The 21,894-nt window shown below is 37.1% G+C and overlaps 1 protein-coding gene across 1 annotated transcript; it reads left to right on the forward strand.

Annotated features, from left to right (window-relative positions):
- The first annotated feature begins 218 nt into the window (after positions 1 to 218).
- On the forward strand, positions 219 to 18,719 carry LOC100916049 (keratin, type II cytoskeletal 5-like). Its single transcript, XM_003772224.2, has 9 exons — positions 219 to 680; positions 3,081 to 3,289; positions 7,805 to 7,865; positions 8,812 to 8,907; positions 11,274 to 11,438; positions 12,366 to 12,491; positions 13,560 to 13,780; positions 15,087 to 15,121; positions 17,520 to 18,719. The coding sequence occupies exons 1-9, from the start codon at positions 219 to 221 to the stop codon at positions 17,720 to 17,722; spliced, it is 1,578 nt and encodes a 525-aa protein (XP_003772272.1). The 3' UTR covers positions 17,723 to 18,719.
- The last annotated feature ends 3,175 nt before the right edge of the window (positions 18,720 to 21,894 follow it).

Genomic DNA, 21,894 nt, shown 5'->3' on the forward strand with positions numbered 1-21,894 from the left:
ATGATTCCCTCAGTGATTATTAGTGGGACATGAAAAATGGACTGAAGCCAGAAATGCCAAGGAGATGAATTCAATGCAGTGGTCTGTGATCTTCTCTGGCCAAGCCCAGTTTTCAAAGAGAATATAAACCTAGAATTCCAGAGAGCGAGATTGAGAAGGATCTCTGTTCCTTTCTTTGACGGTCCCAATTCTCTAATCTTTCTGCATCCACTTTCCTGATGGCTCAACGATCGGTCAGCATCAAGTCCTCTGGTGGCGGCCGGAGCTTCAGCGCCTCTTCGGCATCACTGCTCCCAGGCTGCCGGACCAGCTTCAGCTCTGTGTCTGTATCCCAGGGAGGGAAGAGTGGGAGTCGTCTGGGGGGTGGTTTTGGGACCAGGAGTCTCCACAACCTTGTAGGCGGCAAAAGGATCTCTGTCAGTGGGGCATACCGCTCTGGCAGAGCTGGCTATGGGGGTGCCTGTGGTTTGGGATATGGGGGCATAGGATACAGAGCTGGGGGATATGGATTTGGAGGGGGAATGATGGCAGGATCTGGAGGCATCCATGAAGTTACAGTCAATCAGAGCCTACTGGCTCCCCTCAACCTGGAGATTGACCCATCCCTCCAGAAGGTTCGGAAGGAAGAGAAAGAGCAGATCAAGACTCTCAATAACAAATTTGCCTCCTTCATAGACAAGGTAAGAACTCCTTCATGGAGTATGAAACTCCATGGTGTTGTATTGGTCAGTCTGTAATTTTTATACTTTTATTGGGGGTAAAAGCTGGGAAGAGAGAGTGAGCTCTACTCCAAAAATATTTTTTTCAGTATTCTTTGAACTTTCATATTCATGATCATTGCTGTTAGTTTGGCAACATGTTCAGAAGGCTCCCTAACCCATAATCAGGTCATTTCTTTCTCAATGTATGATGACTGAGAATGAAATGGATTTTTGGCTGACAGAAACCTAGACCAGACAAAGCTAAAAAATAAAATGAAATAATTATAAACTTGGACTAGGGTGAATGTCTGCCTAAGGACAATGGGGCATCTCTCCAGGGGTTCAAGAAGGATGTGGAGAATAGAGATAATCTACATTTTTAGTCCTTCTTTCACGATGGGATAGCTGTCCCAGTACATACTTGTTAGTTCCTTGGACATTTCTTCTAATTTCAATTTATGATCATCTCACCTTTTATACTTTCTATCTTCCTCAATCTCCATTTAATATCTGGGTTGTTTATTCAAGAAATGACAGAAAAATATCTGAATAATTAAGTTCTTCTAAATCTGTGATGTGGCAGAAACTAAAATTTAAGAACTCTGGTTCTATTCTTCAATCTGCCTCTCTAATTACCCATGTGACACTTACATGATTGCTAAGAATTCTTTCAAGTCTAGAAGTCAGTAATTCTATAAAATGTTTGTGTCATTTGCCCAGGGCCTTGTCTGGATAAGCTATGTCACTTTTTCATCTTATAACAGAGCTCATCCCATCCTGCATTTTTCCTTTTGCTTTTACTTCCAGACGTCCATGGAAGTCGAAAAGAGGGTGTTAGAAGTTTAGTTGGTCTGAGGAAAAATCAGGGTGTGGTCATGTGATTCTATCATTATTTGATAACAAATGGAAAATGGGGCATGTCAGATGTCATGCTATTAATGATTAGCAATAAATTATAATAAAGAAACCCTTGATCAGTAGAACCACATTCTGTCTTCTGCTTTTCATAATGAATTTAAGCATAAATCATTTGTCCATATTTGTGCCTCAGTTCACTCATCTATAAAATGAGTTACTCAGAAGAAATGACTTCTAAGACCTTTTTAATCTTCTAAAATCATTTATGAGTTTAAATGGAGGAAAGGAGCCATGGCCATAACTACCAAAAACTCATGGAGCCTCAGCCACTTTTGTTTTCTGACCCATTCTCACTCCCACCATGCTTGGTTTGAGAAATGTTCTTGAGACATAGGGATAATTAAAACCTATCTTCAAAATCTCTCAGGACAAGTCCCCAAAGATTGATTGATGTTAGAAGCTACTGATTACATTGGTTCAAGATATTAGTCAAGATCTTGACTAAATCTAGAAAGCTAAAAAAATTCTAGAATGCTAGATCTAGAGTTAGAATGTCTAATCCAGTATTTGACAGATATGGAAATCTAGACATAATGTGGAGTAACTCCATATCCATCTAGTTTAAGAAGGAAAACAGGTACTGAAACTCAGTTCTTCTGTCTCAGAGTTCGGTGGAATTTCCACTTTATTTCACCAACGTTGCAACTGGGAATGTTGATGACTGGAACAAATTTGAGTTTGGGTTAAAGAGAATCCCAAAGAGTCTAAGATTGTTTCCCTATGGGGGTTGAAATAGAAAGCCAATGGACTTCTGTAAGATGACCTAACTGAAGATGGAATCGTGAGAGAAAGGATTATTCGTGTCCTTTCCCTCCTTAACCTGAGACTGCATTCTTATACTTCCTTAAAGGGACCGCCTTCCTCCCATACAATCCCATGGGGGTCAACATCAGAAAAGTATAAGATGTTCCTCCCACACACACATAGTAGGGAGAAAGCTCACATCCCAACCTCTACAATTCTAACAGTTGGAGCAATGTCTCAGCTGCTCAACCCTAGTTTTAGCTCTGCATCTCACTTTCTCCTTTCAATTTCCTGAATAACAGGAATTCCATGTAAATTTGGATATGTAATATGAATTAGATAGAATTTTAGGAGTAAACTTGGCATATTCTTCTTTCCTGTCAAGTATTTATTTGGTGAAGAGAGACAAATATTTTGGGGATTAGACAAAAGTTTCTCTTCTCTTGGACATTCCAAATAGCTTTGATTTATTCAGTTTCTGCTTCATTCATTGCTTCATTTAAACAAAGAGTTCTCTTATTTCATCTCCCATGCAGAACCATTACCAAAAAACTGTTTAATACTAACTTCTTTTCAGAAATGGAGCAGAGCATGAGATCTGTTTTTTGATCTTTACCATTTCTACTTTGCTGTTAACATTAGACAATTTTTTCATGTGTTCTATCAAAAGGAATTTGTTTTGAATGCTTACAGTTCTCTTCTCTCTGGGGAATATAGGTTCGCTTTCTAGAGCAGCAGAACAAGGTCTTGGAGACCAAATGGAGCATTCTCCAGGACCATAAGACAACCAAAGCCAACATTGATCCCTTGTTTGAAACCTATATCAGCAGCCTGAGGAGACAGTTGGAATGCCTAGGTGGAGAAAGAGGGAGGTTAGAAACTGAACTAAAGAGCATGCAGGATGTGGTGGAAGACTTTAAGAACAAGTAAGTGTGAAAGGAATACAAGCGACAATCTCATTTATTTCTTTGTCCTGAGCACCTTTCATGCCCAACACAATTTCAGAGGAGACCCAGAACTAGAAGATATAACTACTGAACCTAGGAACTACCCAGCCAGATGGGAGAGGCCAGAGACACTTTAGAAAAAGAATAGAACAGATTCAAGAAGCTGGGCAGAGGTCTAGACAGATGTCATTAGGGAGAGGAAAGGAATTGAAATTGCTTCAGAAAAATGTGTTTATGCTATTTCCATATATCTGCCCCAACCTTAAATGTCTTATAAAACTGGATTTTTTGCATTGGTAATATAGCTACTGTTCATAGAATACAGCTTTGGGGAGCATGGAATAAGAGCATGTGAAAATAAATCTAGAAGAAGATGTTATCTTGGCCAATTCTCAATATAATGAAGAAAGTAACAAATACCTACAATGTACATATGCACAGCACACACAGAGCACAGTACAGGGGATCCCAATATATTCATGACTATTAAAAAAAGAATTATCTGATTTTGCTTAAATTCTCTCTTTTATGGATAGTGATATTTGAAGAAAGGATGTTATGGTTTTGGGTCTGAAAACAGAAAAGACTGGGGTTCAACTCACCTTGTGCATTAATTAGTTATATGACCCTAGACAAGTCATTTAGTCTCTATGTATCAGATTCTTTGAGTGGTGATATAATAATTTTGGAACTATGAAATACACACACACACACACACACATATTTATATATATATATATATATATATATATATATATATATATATATATAATGTGAGCTACTATTAAAAGTTTTTTTTTTTAATCTATGGCCCATAGCTAATATATAGAATGCATAAAATAGCTAATGATATTTTTCATTCAACAAATTTACCAAACAAGCAAATGCTTGTTTAATTATTTAATAATTAAATTTAATATTATTTAATATTAATAAATTATTTAATAAAGTAATTATTGCTTAATTATTTTGGAATAATATACATCCACATATATATCATCTCATGATTACAAAACTCTTTGAAAATATTATCATCATTTGATAGTTGTTTTCAAGTATTTGAAGGTATATCATAAAGAGGAAAGATTAGATTTGTTATGTTTGGCCTCAGGGAAAACAATCAGGAGCAATTAATTGCTGTAATAATTTAGGCTTGTTGGGGGGGGGGGAGGAACCCTCTCAACAATTAAATGTGTTCAAAAGCAGAATGAGTTTCTTTGAGAAGTGATGGATTCCCTCTTTGGGGAGGTCTTCAAGCAGAACCTGCTGTTTAATATTTAAAGTAGGAATTCCTTTTAAGCTTTCAATTGGTTTCAGGGACTGCTAAGGGCCTTCTGATTCTCAGAGACAGTTATTCTCTGATTTTGACAATAGCCTATGAGGTGGATGGGCAGAGGTTAATATTCCTATTTTATAAGTAAGGAATGTGAGGCAAAGAGGGGGAGAAAAGGAGAGAGCAAGATAGAGACAAAGAGAGAAACAGACAGAAACAGATTTGTGCTAAGAAGATGCTAAATAATGGGGTGGACAGAGTCATTTTCCTGGATGGGTCCTGCTTATAAGTCAAAGTAGGGTTAAGGGAAAAGACAGGGTTAAATGGGGAAAGGTGAGGAAAGTATTTTGGATCAATGAATTAATACAGGTGCAGCAGACAGAGTTCAATCTAGACAGACTTAGTAGAATGCCCTAAAGGGAATAAGAGGTTTATGCATAAATTGGGAGCAGATTATCATAGGGGCAGTGAAGAGGGAGGAATTTAATGTTGTGGAAAGATTACTACATTTAGATTTAAGATCTGGATCTGAATTCCAGTCCTGCCCCTCACTCTCTGTATGAGTTTTCATCCCTTCAGGACCTTGGTTTCCTTATCATAAAATGAGGGATGTAGAGTAGATGATCTTTAAGGGTGCTTCCAACTTTTCATTCTGTGATCCTTGAAAATCCTCTGTGCGAAGCAAGCCATAGATAATCCCCAAAAAGAGGGTTATCCGAAAGTCCTTTCTGTTGACCTTTGGCATAAATCACAGATTTATCTTCCTAATTTTGCTTACTTTAGCCTCACTGATGTTAGATCTAGAAAGCATTTTGGGCCGTTGCCTAGTCCAGCGCTTCTTAAAGTTTTTCCATTTGTGATACCTTTTCAACTGAGAAATTTTTATGTGACCCCAAGTATATAGATATATAAAATAGGTACATATCAAACATTTACTGATAATAAATCATAATTTTGTACCCCCCCCCACAATTCAATCATGAGATTCCATATGGAGTTGCAACCCAAAATTAAAGAAGTTCAGAATCAGTCCAACCCACTGATTTTACAGTGGAAGAAACTGAGAAACAGCAAAATGAAATGACTTGCCTTAAATTCCACAATTGTCAGAGCCAGAGCTTGAAAGAGACTTTTTCTTTTTCTGTGAGATATATTAAAAATAACACGTATAGGGGCAGCAAGGTGACACAGTGATTCTGAGTTTAAACTGAAATATGATGGAAGACAAGAGTCACTGGAAGAAAGGTGTTGGGTAGAGGAACCTTGAAACTTTAATGAGGAATTTGGAATTGATAGGGATTTCATGAGGAAATTAAGAGAAAATGTGAATCGGTGAACCCAGAGAAGAAAATACTGGGAAGTGCTTCATTAAGACCTTAAGTCTGAGATAGTGTGAACTGTTTGCTGAACATACACCAAGAAAAAATCGGACTGGAGTGGGGAGGGGGTGGGTATCCTAGACAAGGATGTTAGGACACAGTAGAGTAATTGGAAATTTCTTTCCTTAAGATTCAGAATAATTGACAAGCTTTCTATTAATCCCTGAGTTAGGAGAAGTGCCTATGGAACAGCCCAGATGATTAACCTTTAGGGTAATGTATTTAATCACCCTAGAGTCAGAGTTAAAGAGACCTTACAGGTAGGTTAACTAGTCATTCTTGTAACATATGAAGAAATTGAGATTCAGAGAAGTTAAATGATTTGCCTAAAGTTACACAGGTCATAAGTCGCTGAGATTTGAGCTTGAGATTTTTTTCCCCCCTATCTCTACATCTACCACTTCTTTTTGGCTGCATAACTTTCCCTTCTTAATTCCACTCTATGATTTGAGGGAAGTGAATGAACTCAAAGGAATCCTCCACCTTGCCTGGAGAAGAGCCAGGAACTCACAAGATCTTTCTGTGGATCTCTGGGAATATCTAAGAAAGGAAGCCTATAATGCTTCTTAGCTCTCTGCTGTTCCCCTTTATTGCCTCAGGTGGAGAGGGGGATGGGAAGGCTTGGTCCCTGGACTCATTCCACAAAGATGTGGTAAAGAGACTGGGAGTCAGGGGACAGACTATTCATTCTGTGGGATACTGGAAGGCTGCCCAGAGAGACATTTCAGTAAGAAAAACAATATAATTAGCCTTTCTGACATCTCCCAGTAAGAGGGAACAGAAAGGGGGGGGGATCTGCTGCCTCCCCTGTTAGAGGTAAGGAAAGTAATTCAGAGACATTACATGCTTTGTCTGATGTCACAGAAAATCAGGGTGGAGTGGGAATTAAAGTCTGGTTTCTCTGGTCCAGAACAATGGGGTTCGTTGGCTGTGGTGTAATCTCCTCCCCACCCCCTCTGCCTTTTTTTTTTTTTTTTAATCTTAACAAGAAGTCTCCACTGCACAGTGGTTAATATCATGAAACTTGGCCAAATTGTTTTAGAGCAGCCATCTTATCCTGCTCACCTGAAAAGCTTCCTTTTCAGGTAGCCAACAATTCTTGTTGCCTCTCCTCGATTTGTCCTTCAGAATTTTGTTTTTCTAAGATGTTTCAGATTTTCTTCTAGTTTTTTTCTATATTTCTTTGTATCTTATAATGTCATCTGATTCCACTTGTCCATTTCTAGAGTTCAAGGAGTTAATTCTTCCTTAAGATTTTGTATCTCTTTTCTATTTAGTTAATTTTCTATTCAGTTTTCTTGGATTGCTTTTATTCCCCCCCCCTAATTCTTCCTTGATCCTTCTTACTTGACTTTTGGATTCCTTTTCAAGTTCTTCAGAAAGTTTTTTGGGGCTTGTGACTATTTGTCATTATTTCTTTTTGGGGTAGGAGTACCTTTTTTTTTTTTTTAACTTCATTATCTTCTTCTGAATATTAAACCGTATATTCTTTTACACCAAAGTAGCTATCTATGATTGGGTTCTTTTTCTTTTGTTTACTCATTTTTATTTGATTTTATTTTAATAGCTTATTATTATAATCAAGTTTTAATCCTGAGTTATGGATAATGTTGCCTAAGGCCTCAGGTCTTCCTTAATATTACTCTCTATCTAGTGGCTGATAAATTTATTACGTATTTTAAAGGAACAGCAAGTTGTACACAACAGATTTGTAGTTTTATGTACAATCATATTTTATTATATTACGTTATAGAAATGTTTTAAACAAATAAAAGAAAATTTCATTTTTTAATGCTCAGATTCTTTGATCTTAATGTGACAACATTTGGTTCATTACAACAGATATGAAGATGAAATCAACAGGCGCACAGCAGCAGAGAATGAATTTGTGGTGCTCAAGAAGGTGAAAGGGGGAAAAAAGAGGCTCTAAGACCAACTCTGATCTGCCCAACATCATTCTCATAGGGGGAAATGCCCAATTAGCTCAGAGTTTTCTAAGATGGAATAAGCAAGGAAACTCTAGATCTGACTCCCCAGTGCTGGGCTGCTGGGTGATGGGAACAAGGAGAGGAGAGAGGCTTCTATTCTGATGGGGGGAAGAGACCACCTGTCCAGGACATAAATAGAGCAAGGGAGGAGGAAAATCAGAAGCAAAAGTATATGGATAGTGTTTTGTACAGCAATGCTGGGAGGACCAAAATGGGTTGTGAAGAAGCAAAGGCTAGGGGCTTAGGAGGTTGTTGCACAGCATTGTGAAGAAGGAAATAGAGGAAGAAGGAAGAGACTATGGGAAGTCTCAGAGACCAAATAGGGAATGATATTTGGGGAATGAGGATTTTAGTGCAATCATGAAGAGGACTTCTCTGGAACAGAGAGGTTCTTAATCTTAACTTGTGCCATAGATCCCTTGGATAGTTTTGTGAAGGCTTCATACCCTTCTCAAGATCAAGTAGTTAAATAATTGAAGGAAATGCTAAATTTCAATTAGAGGTTAGTGAAAATAAAGATTTTTTTTTCTTATCCAAGATCATGGATATCCTGATTCCCAAGTTAAGAACCTCTTAATCTAAAGAGAACAGCACAACTGATAAATAAGCTTGAATTATTTTGAGGTTTAACAGAGAAGGGAATTCTAGATTTCTTCAGGGACCCCAAAATAATATCACCCAAATAATCACCAAGCCTCACCCTCAGAATTCCCATCGCTAAACTATACTCTGTTGCCTGGCATTTGAAAATTTCCTAACCCAGCTGATTATAAGTAGTTCAACCAGACTTGTGGGCCTGAGGCGGAATTAACTCTGGGAAGGACAAGAATTAGAATAATAGTTTCCGATTTTGCATTGCAGGATGTGGATGCAGCTTACATGAACAAAGTGGAACTGGAGGCTAAAGTTGATGCCCTGACAGATGAAATCAACTTTCTGAGGGCTTTCTATGAGGCGGTAAGGAGAGCTTTAGTCCTTCCTCTCCTTCTCTCTCCCTTTTTATTTCACTCTTGTCTATCTCTTGGAATTCCTTGCTGACTTGATTCGTGGAGTATGGAAGATACCATCTCTTTTCCTTCACCTTTGAACTTGGAGATCATGAGAACCTGCATTCACAGATTCATTCTTCTTTTCAGAGAAGGTCTTTTTAAAAGGCAGAGAGGAGAGGAGAGGCTATCTGTCATTCTCCTAAGTTTATAATTCTTCTTTTAACATGGAGAATATTGCAAGGTCTGGGAAAGCCAACCTCTGTCCCCTCATATGGTAATTTCATTCCCTCTGCCCTCCATGGCTGTGATTCAACAAATTGAGAGTGGGAAGTCACAGATAATCATTGGTATCAATCTATAATGAAGAATGAAGGTACCAAGGGAAGAGAGCATGTCAGATTGAGGGTGAGGAATCTGGAAAATTACCAGGACCAAAGCTGCCATTTCCTTTTATCCCAAACTATTATAGTTTATGTACTTCTAGTCTCCTTATAAGCATAGAGAAATCTGAGATGAGGGATAGATGTTTACCACTGAGAACAAATTACTTCTTTTTAATTTAAATTTTAACTAATAATTTTTATTTTATATAACTTTCATTTTCTAATATCTCCCCTCATTCCAAGAAAGCCATCCCTTAGAACAAAAATTAAAAACAAGAATAAAAATGTTAATCAAAAGCAATCCAAATAAAATTGTGTGTAGTATTTCACACCCATAGCCCTTCCCTTATGTAACAAATGGAGAGAGTACATTCTTACATCTCTTCTTTGGGACCAAATTTTGATATTATAATTTCACGTCATTCAATTTCCAGTTGTGTTTTTAATTGTTTTTGTGAGAGCAGATAGTTTCATAAATGATGTTATCTAATTCATTTAAACCCAGAAAGGATAGTGTTTCCTGAATCTGCAGGGCAATCCAAGTACATCAACTGGAAAATAATTAATAATTCATTCTACTAGATATAAGCAACATGCTTATTGCTTAGTTCTACCTGTAGACGATTAGGGCCAGTAATCAATTTAAAAAAACCAATTACTCAAAAAAATTTAGGTGACATAATAATAACATACATTTATATAGAATTTGGGGTTGCAAAATGCCTTTTTACATTATCTCATTTATCAAAGCATCATGAGTTGGGTAGTATAAATATTACTGCAGATAAAGAGATAATCTCAGAGTGGCTAAATGACGCTGAAAGAAGTGTTTTAAGTAAGTAGTACTTAAATGGAACACAAATTGAAGTTACTATTAGTCTAGTATTCTTTCTACTACTTTGTGATATGGCTCAACAAAAGGAGATAAAAGTGTGACTCCCAGTAGAAGTTGGTTAAGCTGTTTTTTGTTACCTTTCTCTGCTCAATGGTTTTTCAGCTTTCTGCTGCCACTTATTGTGAATAGAGCCATGGTCTGGCAAGTCAGCTTACATCAGGAAACAGAAACGATCAAACAAAATATTTAATTTTAGATGTAGAGGCAATACATAATTTTCAAAAGTAGAGAGGGAAAAGGTTGCTTTACTTAGACTGGTATTTTGCATCTAAGTGAGAGATGACTTTTCCTACCTTTGAATCACTCTTGTTTAAGTCTCTCTTAAAGCATTTATCATATTCCCACTTTATGGTTGAATTACTTGTGAGCTTTCTCTCTCTTGCTAAATGATATAATCCTTGACATTCTTTGTCCTATTCATTTTGAAGAAACTAAGGCTTTGGGCATTTACCCAGAAAATGTTATTTAGATCAATGACTAGCAAAAATATAGCTTATGTGTAAGGACAGAAGGACATTTCAAAAACATAGGAATTTCTTTTAGAAAATTCATTTAAGATTATGCATGCCATTGTCCCTTCTCATTAGCACAGATAAAAGAATCAGTTATAATTCTATTCATGTAGAATCATGGATTTAAGTTGAAAAGGATAAATATAGATTTTCTAATCCAATCCTTTCATTTTATAGAAGTAAATTTATTGCAAAGTGACTTCTCCAAGGTCATACTGTAAAATGGCAGTCGGGGCTTAAAACATAGTCCTTCTCATTCCTTTCAACTAAAGAGGCATCTCTCAGATACAAAATATTGATAGCACTCATTCAGTGATAGATGCTATTTTAGATGCTAAAATATAGTCCTACAGTCTCTTAATTCCTAAAGGAATTTGAGAAAATTTCCATCTCTGTCTTTCTCTCTTTTCTTTCCCTTCCTCCTTTCATTTCTCTCCTCTCTTTTTCTTTCATTTTCTTGTTTCTATCTCTTTCTGATTCTCTTTTACACACACTCACACACATTTCTCAATTCCTATATTTCTATACTTGTGTCTAATTTCAGGAGCTGGCTCAGCTTCAAGCTCAGATCTCAGAAACCTCAGTGGTTCTGTCCATGGATAACAATCGTAAGTTAGACCTGGATAGCATCATTGCTGAGGTCAAAGCTCAATATGAGGACATCGCCAACCGAAGTCGGGCTGAAGCAGAGTCCTGGTACCAGTCAAAGGTGAGGAGTTAAAGAAAAATGGTTGGAGCCAGAAAATATTCACTCTCTAATTCACTCCTTGGTTTTAAATTAGCCTTGTATGTCGTAGAATCTAGTTCTGGGAACTTGGGGAAGAAACAGAAGGAATGTAAAAAGTAGTCAGTCAATCCCTAGGGGATCTTTCAATCTGTTAAAAGAGATGGGTTATACACTGATAACAAAGAGACAGAGCCTAGAGGTCAAGGAGATGAGAAGTGACTGAACGAATATGTCAGTGTTGGTGGGAGAAACAAGTGAAAGAGTTAGGTTTTCCAAAGATAAAACTAATGTGGAACAAGATTTTAACGTAAGAGGGAGACAAGACTAAATGGAAAAAGCAAATGTGCATTCAATAAGGAAAAGAGAATAGCATAATCATATTTTTGATGTGATAGAACAAGGACAAGAATTGACCAATTAGAGCAGAAATTCTAAACCAGGGAGTCTTAGGAGATAATATGGGCAGATATGAGATGATTCAGTAAAAATGAGGGACATGACTTTGAATCTGCTGTCATAGACAATAGGAAGCAGCTGCATAGCTGTGAACTTGGAAGGAATGGGATTAAGATGGTGCTTGCAGAAGATGATAGAAGCTATAATTCCGGAATGAAAGATTGGTCATCAGGAAATAAGTGAAAATGTCACCATGGCCATGTAGAATGTGGTGAGGATGACAAGATTAGAGTGATGGTATAGAAAGAGACAGAATGGGAAAGGGCTAAGAAATAGTGTATCAACAGGATTTGATAATGTTTTGGGTGAAGGAAATATAAATGATCTAGTTACCAATATAACAATTCACAAACTTTTAGGGTACCAGAAAATTTCAGGCTTTTTATTTCTAGTCTCGTTGTCCCTGTTCCTTTAATGCTAACCAATATTTAGTGCTTTTTTTTTTCTTCACAGTATGAGGAACTGCAGCTTTCTGCTGGTAGACATGGAGATGACCTCCGTACCACCAGAATGGAGATCTCAGAATTGAATCGGATGATCCAAAGGCTGCGTTCTGAGATTGATAATTTAAAGAAGCAGGTATAGTAAGGCTCACAGGAGTCACCTTAGCCATTATCTCGACTTCTAAACCACCTATACCTAACCAAAACAGAACTTAAAAGCTTCCCAGAAATAAGATCCAATAATTTCAATTCCATACTTTCCCTCCCAAACCTAGGGTATCAAAATAATCTTCTTGAAATTAAATAAGTAGGTGGGTCAATGTTTGGAATGCTGGAATTTTAATCAAGAAGGACCGAATTCAAACATACTTCAGACACTAACTTGCTTTGTGACTTTGAGCAAGGCTCAGTGTCTCTGTTTCTCCATCTGAAATAAGAACAATAAATTCCAGAGTTCTTGTGAGTAAATAAAATATTGAATAAAACACTGCAACTCTTAAAGGACTCTATAAATGCTAGCTAATTTTTATTGTTATTAACCTCCATTCCTGCTGCTATACAGAGAAAACGGACCACTATTTCAGGTTAAACAAGTTACGTGCCACAGGGGTCCTCAAACTTTTTAAATAGGGGGCCAGTTCACTGTCCCTCAGATTGTCGGAGGGCAGGACTATAGTAAAAACAAAAACTTTGTTTTGTGGGCCTTTAAATAAAGAAACTTCATAGCCCTGGGTGAGGGGAATAATCATCCTCAGCTGCAGCATCTGACCCGCGGGCCAGAGTTTGAGGACCCTTGACAGTATATGTCATAGATTGGTTGCTTCTAGAGGAGAAAAGGATGTTCAAAAACAGGTCAATACTTAAACATTCAGGTTGATATTGTCATTCTGATTCTCAAAGGTTATCAGGATTGGAGAAGCCATGACTTCCCTTGGATTGATGCCCATTGTTAGGACTTGCTTCCTGAGGTCTAACTTAAATGTCTCATTATAATTTTATTTTATAGTATAATATCATATAATTTTAAAATTAGATTTTAAAAGATTATTTAATCTAGACTACTCATTTTATAAATTCAGGAAATAAAACATGGAAAATAAAAACATTTGTAAGACTACATGACTAATTAGAGGCAGAGTTAAAATTTGATAATCTTCTGTGAAGTTAGGCATTTTTTAAAAAATCACATCACCTTCTCCCACAGTGTGCCACTCTTCAGGCTGCCATAGCTGATGCTGAGCAGCGTGGGGAACTGGCTCTTAAGGATGCTCGAGCCAAACTGGCTGAGCTGGAAGATGCTCTGCAGAAGGCCAAACAGGACATGGCTCGGCAGCTGCGTGAGTACCAGGAACTGATGAATGTCAAGCTGGCCCTGGACATTGAGATTGCCACCTACAGGAAGCTGCTGGAGGGCGAGGAGTGCAGGTGGGTAATCAGCTCCTCCCTATCCCATAACCTAAACAGCAGCCTCATAGTAGTATGATCATTTCACAATAAGGCTAGGTATCCCCTAACAGCATTAAACCAATTATTTGAATTTCCAGAAACTAAATCAATCAATTAATCAACAAATATTTATTAGGTACCTTTAATGTGGCAGGCACTGGGCTAAGAACTGGGGATACAAAAAGAGGCAAAAGATAGTCCTGCCCTCAACGCATACTTACAATCTAATAGGGGAGAGAACATGCAAATAAATAGATACAAAATAAACTCTATACAGAATAAATAGGAAATATTTAGCAGAAGGAAGACATTAGAATTAAGGGGTGTTGGGGAAGGCTTCCTATAGAAAGTGGGATTTTACTTAGGAAGCTCAGGAAGTCTGTAGTTAGACAAGAGGGGAGAGAGTGTTTCAGGCATGCAGGATAGCTCCGAAATATCCACCATTCCCTGGGAAAGTGAATAGTCCTGGCTTGGCTGACAAACCATTGGGTTCTTTTGATAAAAGGGCCCTAAAACCATTGTCAAAAGAATTGCTTGCTCTTGATCATTCATGATATCCCAGATACAATTGCTTGCCTCAGACATTTTTACACTAGCCCTCAAGAAAAAGCCATGTTCAAGGGAATGCACATTAAAAAGGGAGCTCTTTAAAATGGTGCCTAACTTTGGAGGATCATTATTCTAACTATCCCTTCAGGGAAAGGAGCTATAATACCTGGAGCTACCTCACTATTTATAATTCTCAATGCCTATATGTATCATTAAGGGCTATTTCCTTTCTCAGTCAGTCTCCGTTTTGGTCTTTGTCTCTGTCACCTTTCTCTAGCTTGGTTTCATTCCCTCTTTTATTTTTTCTCTTATTTCTATCTGTCCCTTTCTCATTATCTTTTCCTTCCTTCTTTCTCTCCACTTCCTCGGTTTCTCTATTTTTCCCTCTTTACCATCTGTTTCTTTTTATGTAGAAAAATCTATTTGCTTCAGCCTTACTCCGTCCTTCCCTCCCTCCTTTCCTCTCTGTCTCTCTGCTTCTATTTCTGTCTCTGTTTCTGTGTCTCTCTGCATCTGTCTTTGTCTCTGTATCTGTCTCTGTCTCTCTCCTCTTTCTGTCTCTGTCTCTTTATAAATACACACACACACACACACACACACACACATATATATATATATATGTATGTATGTATGTATGTATATATATATATATATATATATATAATATGAAAGAAAAAGGAAGCCAAGAAAATTATTCAGTTTCTCAATTAGAATGTCTTATTTCTTTTCCCTATAGACTCACTGGAGAAGGTGTTGGACCTGTGAATATATGTGAGTAATATCTCTAAGATACTATTGAACAGTGGGTGATATGGGAAGAAGAATGTAGTTTATGTAGTACTTGATGGTTTGAAGAAGTATCTTTGTCAATAGTTATCAGCACGGTGTGATGGATATCCCTCTGAAAATAATTTCCTGCAAAGTCCCCATTTCTTTGGACCTTTCTTCCTAATCAAACAAAGATATGTTAAGGATTCTAGGCCCAGTAAAAAAGTGAATTTTCGGGAGATGATGAGGAAAATCAAATTCCTGAAGAGTGACATCCCACACTAGTAATGAGGCTATCAAGAGTCAAACATGACTGAATAACAACAAGGGATGGGTTGGAAGTGGAGTGTGGATTTTTCCACAGGTAGAAAAATATCCTCAAAGGCTCAGGTTATTTTCAAGCTTCTAAGAATAAATCCTACCACCTAATGAAGAAGTCCTTACAATCATGAATTCACCCTCAAATTGTGAATTTTGGCAAGTCAATAGGTGAGAGATTAAGCTGAAAGCACATGATTATAATAATATATATGATAAGTGTGACTAGAACCTGGATGATCAATCCTTCATCCCAACTCTGTCTGAAAACCTGAGTCCAAATCAGTCAGAATGTATAGGATAAGAAGCAGACACTTGACTTGGTAACCTAACATGTGAAAAAGATGGCAGCTTAGAATGATCAACTATGGCCAAACAGGAATCAAAAGTATATTTCTTCTTGTTGTTCAGTCATTTATTCAATTGCGACTGACTCTTCATGAACTCATTTGGTGTTTTCTTTGCAAAAGTATTAGAGTGGTTTGCCATTTCCTTCTAGAGCTTACTTTACAGATGAGGCAAACAGGGTTAAGTGACTTGTGTCTAGTAGCATGTCTGAAATCAGGTTTAAACTAAGGAGATGAGTCTTCCTGACTCCATTCCCAGCACTCTATGTACTGTAGCACCTAGCTGCCCAAGAATATAATACAACTACTAAGAATAAAACAAAACAAAAAAGAAACAGAAAAAAATCCAGAAGTCAACATAATTTTAGGTTGTATTATAATCACACTAATAGATGATAACAGCACTTTAAAGTCCATCAATTATTTTATTATCCTCATTCAATGTGATCATCACATTAAGCCTGTGACATGAGAATTATGTAGTATTTTTATAGATTATTTTATACTCTAAACCCCAGAGAGATTCAATGATTTGTTAGTGCTAAACTGCTAGTGAGGGTCAGAATTGGAATTCTAATGTGTCACTTGTTGTGATTCATGTTTTTCCTAGATCAGATCATGTCTACAGTATTCTGTAAATAGGTTGCATTCACTTCTGGCTGTCATTCTTTATGAGGGACAGTGGCAAAGTAAGTTAGTGAGGAATATGGTCATCTTGTTGCTATGAGGAATAGTTGAAAGAATATTGGCATTTTGCCTCAAGAAGACAAGCCTTCGAGAAAGACCCAATTTCTTTTTTAAAGAATTTTTCATGTTGAAGAAGGAGAAGATGTATTCTAGTTTGTTCTAGAAGGGAGAACTGTGACCTCGAAAGGGAAGTTGGGAGACTGATTTCAGCTCAATAAAATAAACATCTAGCATGGTATAGTGTATTAAAAATCCAGCTTTGGAGTCAGGAAGATATCTAATTTCAGATACTTACTAGCTGTGTAGGCAAGTTATTTAACCTTTGCCTGTTTCTTCATCTATAAAATAGAGAGCTTGTTGTGAGCATCAAATATGGTAATGTATATAAAACACTTTGTAAAGCTCAAATATATAAATATATATGATATGTATAAATATAATATTAATAATAAAAATAAAATTAATGTGTATAAATATAATAATTAAAATAGTATTAATAACTATAATATAATATTAATGTACTGTACAATAACATTGATATAATATGGTGGATAAAATATAATCACATCATATATTATATAATTAACATATGATAAACATAAAATGTATATAAAAACTTAAATATATAAATGCTATTATTGTTCTTGTTAGTATTGTTAATCTCTCTCAACCTTTAAAATGGGAATATGATATTGCTCTGTCTACCTAATGAAGTTATTGTATAAAATGAGATGCATGTCCAACATGAAAGCAGGTTGATAATCGTAAATCACCATACTGAGATCAGGTATTAGCATCAGCTGGCCATATCCACTTTCTTTCAATGTGTTTTCTTCTGTCTTTCCCAGTGAAACAGGGAAAACTTGAATGATCTATTGAGATACTTGGGAGAGAAGTACCAGGGAAAAGGATTTGGGATAGGGAGGAAAAAAATTAACGACTAGGAGACACTTAAAGGCATGAAACAAAAGCTGAGATGCTGTTGTATTTGTTCTGAAAAAGAGCTGTAAATCCATATTATCCGTCATAATTCTTTTTTCTCCCCACAGCTGTGGTTACTTCTGCAGGGAGCACTGGATATGGAGGCAGTGGTGGCGTCTGTATGGGTGGAGGTGGTCTCAGCAGCAGTCTCTGCTATGGAAGTGGGGTTGGAGGCTTCAGCTCCACCAGCGGGCGCAGCATGGGGGGCAGCAGCTCCAGCATGCGCATCATCTCCAAGACATCATCCACTAAGAAAAGTTATCGGAGCTAAAACTTCTCTACTTGACTGCCCACCCTTTCCCAACCCAGCTTCCCTACCCTAAGGCCTGATACTCTGATAAAAACCCAGAAAACAATTTCATTTGTATAGTCAGACATAGTAACAAAGGGTGCATAGGTCTTCCAGGGCCATCTTGTCCATCCTTCAGCTTCCAAGCAGACCTTTCCTTAGTTGAAGAGTGGTGCTTGTTCACAAAGTCCTCCAGGGTATGTAAGTGCCTCTCCTAGTGCTTACTACTCTTAATGGCTAAGAAATTCTATCTACACCCAAGTTGTCATGTTGCATTTCCTTAAATCATTTCTCTTTCTTTCCTGGTTTCTCCATTTCTGAGCCCCAGCAAGCATTGATATCTCTGGACTAGGGCTTTTAATCTATTTGATTTTCATTATAAAGTAAACAAAATTCCAGCAGATTCTCTCAGAGCAGGGAAAAACAGAAGGAAAAAATAGATGGCAGGGGGCCTTAGCAAAAAATTCATCACTAAACATTGTCTCCTTTGCCCCACGTCCATCACCATCAATGTCCATTAGCCCAACACAATCTCCATAATAAACTTCAGCTCCTCAGGTTCCTCTGTTTCACTAGTTTTTTCACCTAAAAAAATCAGGATTTTGTAATATAGTCAGTTTTCAATTATCCACATTAATAAGAAGATAATTGGACAATTCTGCCTGAATGTTTGGAAGGCAGTAAATAATATTTCAAAGCAGATTCCATATTCTATTTTTGTTTATCCTTAAACCAATATTAAAAATGTTTTACCTTATGAAATATTAATTGATGAGAGTCAGCCTGGTATGAAACATTTGATAAGACATAAATAGAGAATCAAATTTGTCATGTGTTAGAGGTCTTTCTGTTCAACATCATCATCTCCCTTCACCTTACCATCTGATCCTACAGATATAAGGTCTGGGACTAGTGATTTCTGTTGTTGCTTGTACAGTTTTATTTCCTTTTCTCTATTTCTCTGTTCTGTCTCTGTGTCCTTTTATTTCTTTCTTTCATCTTTTCTTCCTATTCTTTCTCTAACTCAACCTCTATCTGGATCTTTGCTTTCCTTTCTCTTCTTCTCTACTTATGTATATCCTCTTCCATCCTCTTTCTCACTCTGCTTGAAAGTTCAAATCCTATCTCCTTCGGCGTCTTATTTGTTTCTTCCTCTCTAGTTTGTTCCTAAATGACTTATTTTTTGCTTAACTCTTGTTGGTATCACCACTGTTTTCAATGACTTGGACTTTGAGATGCAACCTGCAACTCATTCCTGGCCAGACGAGAAGGACTTTGAAATAAATACATCAACTCACTCACCCCACAAGGAAGGTGTGGTCCAACAAGGACAACAAACAGGATGCAGCATAGGCTGGTGCTAGGAATCACTGAAAGATGATGCTGTTTGCTTCTCATTCTTCACAAGAAATTGGAATCTAGGAAGAACAGAAAAGAGAAGGTTGGGAAAATGGAACCTTTCTGTGATTGGTGCTCATAGTGAAATTGTGTTGGTTTGCATTGTGAATTCCTATAATGTCTATGTCTAACACCAAAACAAGATGGATGTAATTCTCAAAACTAGCAGAAAGAATGAGTATTTTTGCATATTTACTGTTCTTCCACTAGTATAGATTCCAGAGGTAACTGTTAACAGAAAAAAAAGACCTACCTTGTTTCAGGTCCTTCTCCTGTACTCCCCCATCCATTTGCTCAAAGAGCTTGAATAAAAGGCAGTCAAACTGTCTGGTCAAGACTGATTTTTGTTTCATGTGCTCTAATGATAAACACACAATCTGTAGTCCATCTCCTAAGTCAGCCTCTAGACCATACCTTCTACCATTTCTGCTATCCCATCTCCATATATTTGCCAATTTGGGACTGGGTTTCCCTGTTTGTGAGGACACTTTCCTTTGTTAGTTAATATAAGTTTTTTTTTTTATTACTCAAGATTTCTGGTAATTCTCATCTTTGCATTTTCTTCCAGTACCTAACTTCTTCTAGTATATTTCCACCTGTTGTGAAAGGATCTTATCTAATTAAAAAATCTTTTAATGTCTCAGAACTTGCCAGAACACTAAGGTCCTCTGAGTGGGCTTATCACACTATTCCTGGTTTACTAGGCCCCTTCAGAAGTAGATTCTTTCCTAGACTATAGAAGAATGATCCCTCATCTTGTATGTCTCCTGATCACTATCACAATTCCACTGATACTTCTAAGACTGACTGACACATCTCTCACCACCAACAATGGCTGGGTATTCAAAGTTTTAAGAAATATGTGACCTGTTTTAGCTATTAAGAAATATGGAATAAACCAATGCTATGGGCAAACTGAGGCCCAGAGATATAGATACTTGTCCAAAAGTCACACAAATTACGCCAACAAATGAGCCAACAAATCTCAGGAGTCTTGACCTGAATGAATGATAATTCTCCTCATTTAACATATAAGAAAACTGAAGCTTAAGCCAAAAATATTAAGAACCTGATCCAAGCCACAAATCTAGTTATTAGCAGATCCAGGACTAGGAGCTGCATATCCTGACTTCAAACGCAGGACTCCTTCTACGGAACTACCTTGGGAGAGAATGCTATTATTGTTTTGTTATTGTTTGCACCATTTACTCAGTCAACTCAAAACTCAAAATTAGCTATGTGGGACCACAAAAGGTTGATTTCCTCTCCCCTATTAGAGTGGAAACTCATGAGGACAGGCATCAATTCCATTTCTTTCCTCTTTAGTTTTTTCCCTGGAGTTCAGGGAAGGCTTTTTTTTTCTTTTAAAAAATACTAAGAATACGGGGAAGAAACTTAGAAAATGACTTAATTTCTTCCTCATAAAGCAAGTAAGTTGAATCCACTGACTCAATCTTTTTACTAACAGATTAGTGAACTGAGTTCTATATGGAAAGATTAACTTTCCCAAGATCACAGAACAATTAACAATTGAAGGAGGAATTCAAACCTGGAGTTTATGACTACAAGTTCCAATAATTATAAGGTTCAGGGCTCGTTTTCAAATAAAGATATAGAGAAATCTCTCAATTTGCTTTCCTGGTCTCTAGGTGAAACCAGGAGCTTCCAAGGCCCTGAGGCAGTTTTAGGAGAGATTGACTTGGCCCAGGACACTCCTTAGATGCTTAAGCAAAATGGCCAGGCCTGGTCCCTAGTCAGAATAAATTTGAAGGAAGTTCCAGAGTCTCCCCAAATTTCTGAGCTGCATAAGTAGAGTGAGGCTTCCCTAGAAGTCCTTAGGACCAGGGCTTTCAGAGAGAGCTATACCTTTCAAGGGAAGGAGCAACTATGGCCTGAACTCTCAGATTCTCTGATTCATATTGTCACTATATGGAGAAAAAAAAATTCAAATTCATCCTCAGACACTGATTTACTGTGTGAGCCTCGGAAAGTCAATCTTCTTTGTTTTGGTTTCTTTATCTATAAAATAAGCTGGAAAAGGAAATGACAGACCACTCCAGCATTTTTGCCAAGAAAACCCCAAATGGGGTCAGAGTCAGAAATGATTGAAATATCTCAACAACAGCAGTAGCATTCCCAGTTGCTTTGAAGAAATAACTCTCTTTCCTCTTTGAAACAGTTTCCTTATCTATAAACTGGAGAATTGGATACTCTATTTCCAGCTGAAACTCTTATGAAGTACATGGCAGTTACAAAGTAAAAGCAGCTGCTGGCATGGTAGATAGAACTCTGGACCTACAATTAGGAAGATCTGAGTTCAAATGTAGCCTCACATACTTTCTAGCTGTGTGATGCTAGACAAATTTTTTAATCTCTGTCTCAGTTTCCTCATCTGTAAAATGGGGATAATAATAGCACCCACTTCCCAGAGTTGATGTGAGGGTCGAGATAATAATTGTAAGGTGCTTAGCTTAGTCTCTGTCACCTAATAAGAAAATATTAGCTATTATTATCATTAAGCATAGACAAATGTTGATCCTAATTTGGGGAATCCTGAGAAGAGAAACTGTGTGTGATATACACACACACACTCACACACACACATATATAAAATGTATATACATATATATGTGTTTTTGTATGTATGTATGTGTATGCATATGTATTTGTTTTCCATTTAGCTCATGGTCCAAAATTATTTTTATTTTTTAGACATATAGGCCGAAGGTCTATGCACATCCCTGAATGTTCTTTTT

The sequence above is a fragment of the Sarcophilus harrisii genome, chromosome 5 (genome assembly GCF_902635505.1).
Source record: "Sarcophilus harrisii chromosome 5, mSarHar1.11, whole genome shotgun sequence".
Lineage (NCBI taxonomy): Eukaryota > Metazoa > Chordata > Mammalia > Dasyuromorphia > Dasyuridae > Sarcophilus > Sarcophilus harrisii.

What these genes read in the sequence shown, in the direction of transcription:
- LOC100916049 (XM_003772224.2), top strand. Translation starts at nt 219, where the DNA reads ATGGCTCAACGATCGGTCAGCATCAAGTCCTCTGGTGGCGGCCGGAGC. An exon ending in TGAGGGCTTTCTATGAGGCG is followed by an intron (nt 8,908 to 11,273) that starts GTAAGGAGAGCT and finishes GTCTAATTTCAG; the next exon opens with GAGCTGGCTCAGCTTCAAGC. An exon ending in AGTCCTGGTACCAGTCAAAG is followed by an intron (nt 11,439 to 12,365) that starts GTGAGGAGTTAA and finishes TTTTCTTCACAG; the next exon opens with TATGAGGAACTGCAGCTTTC.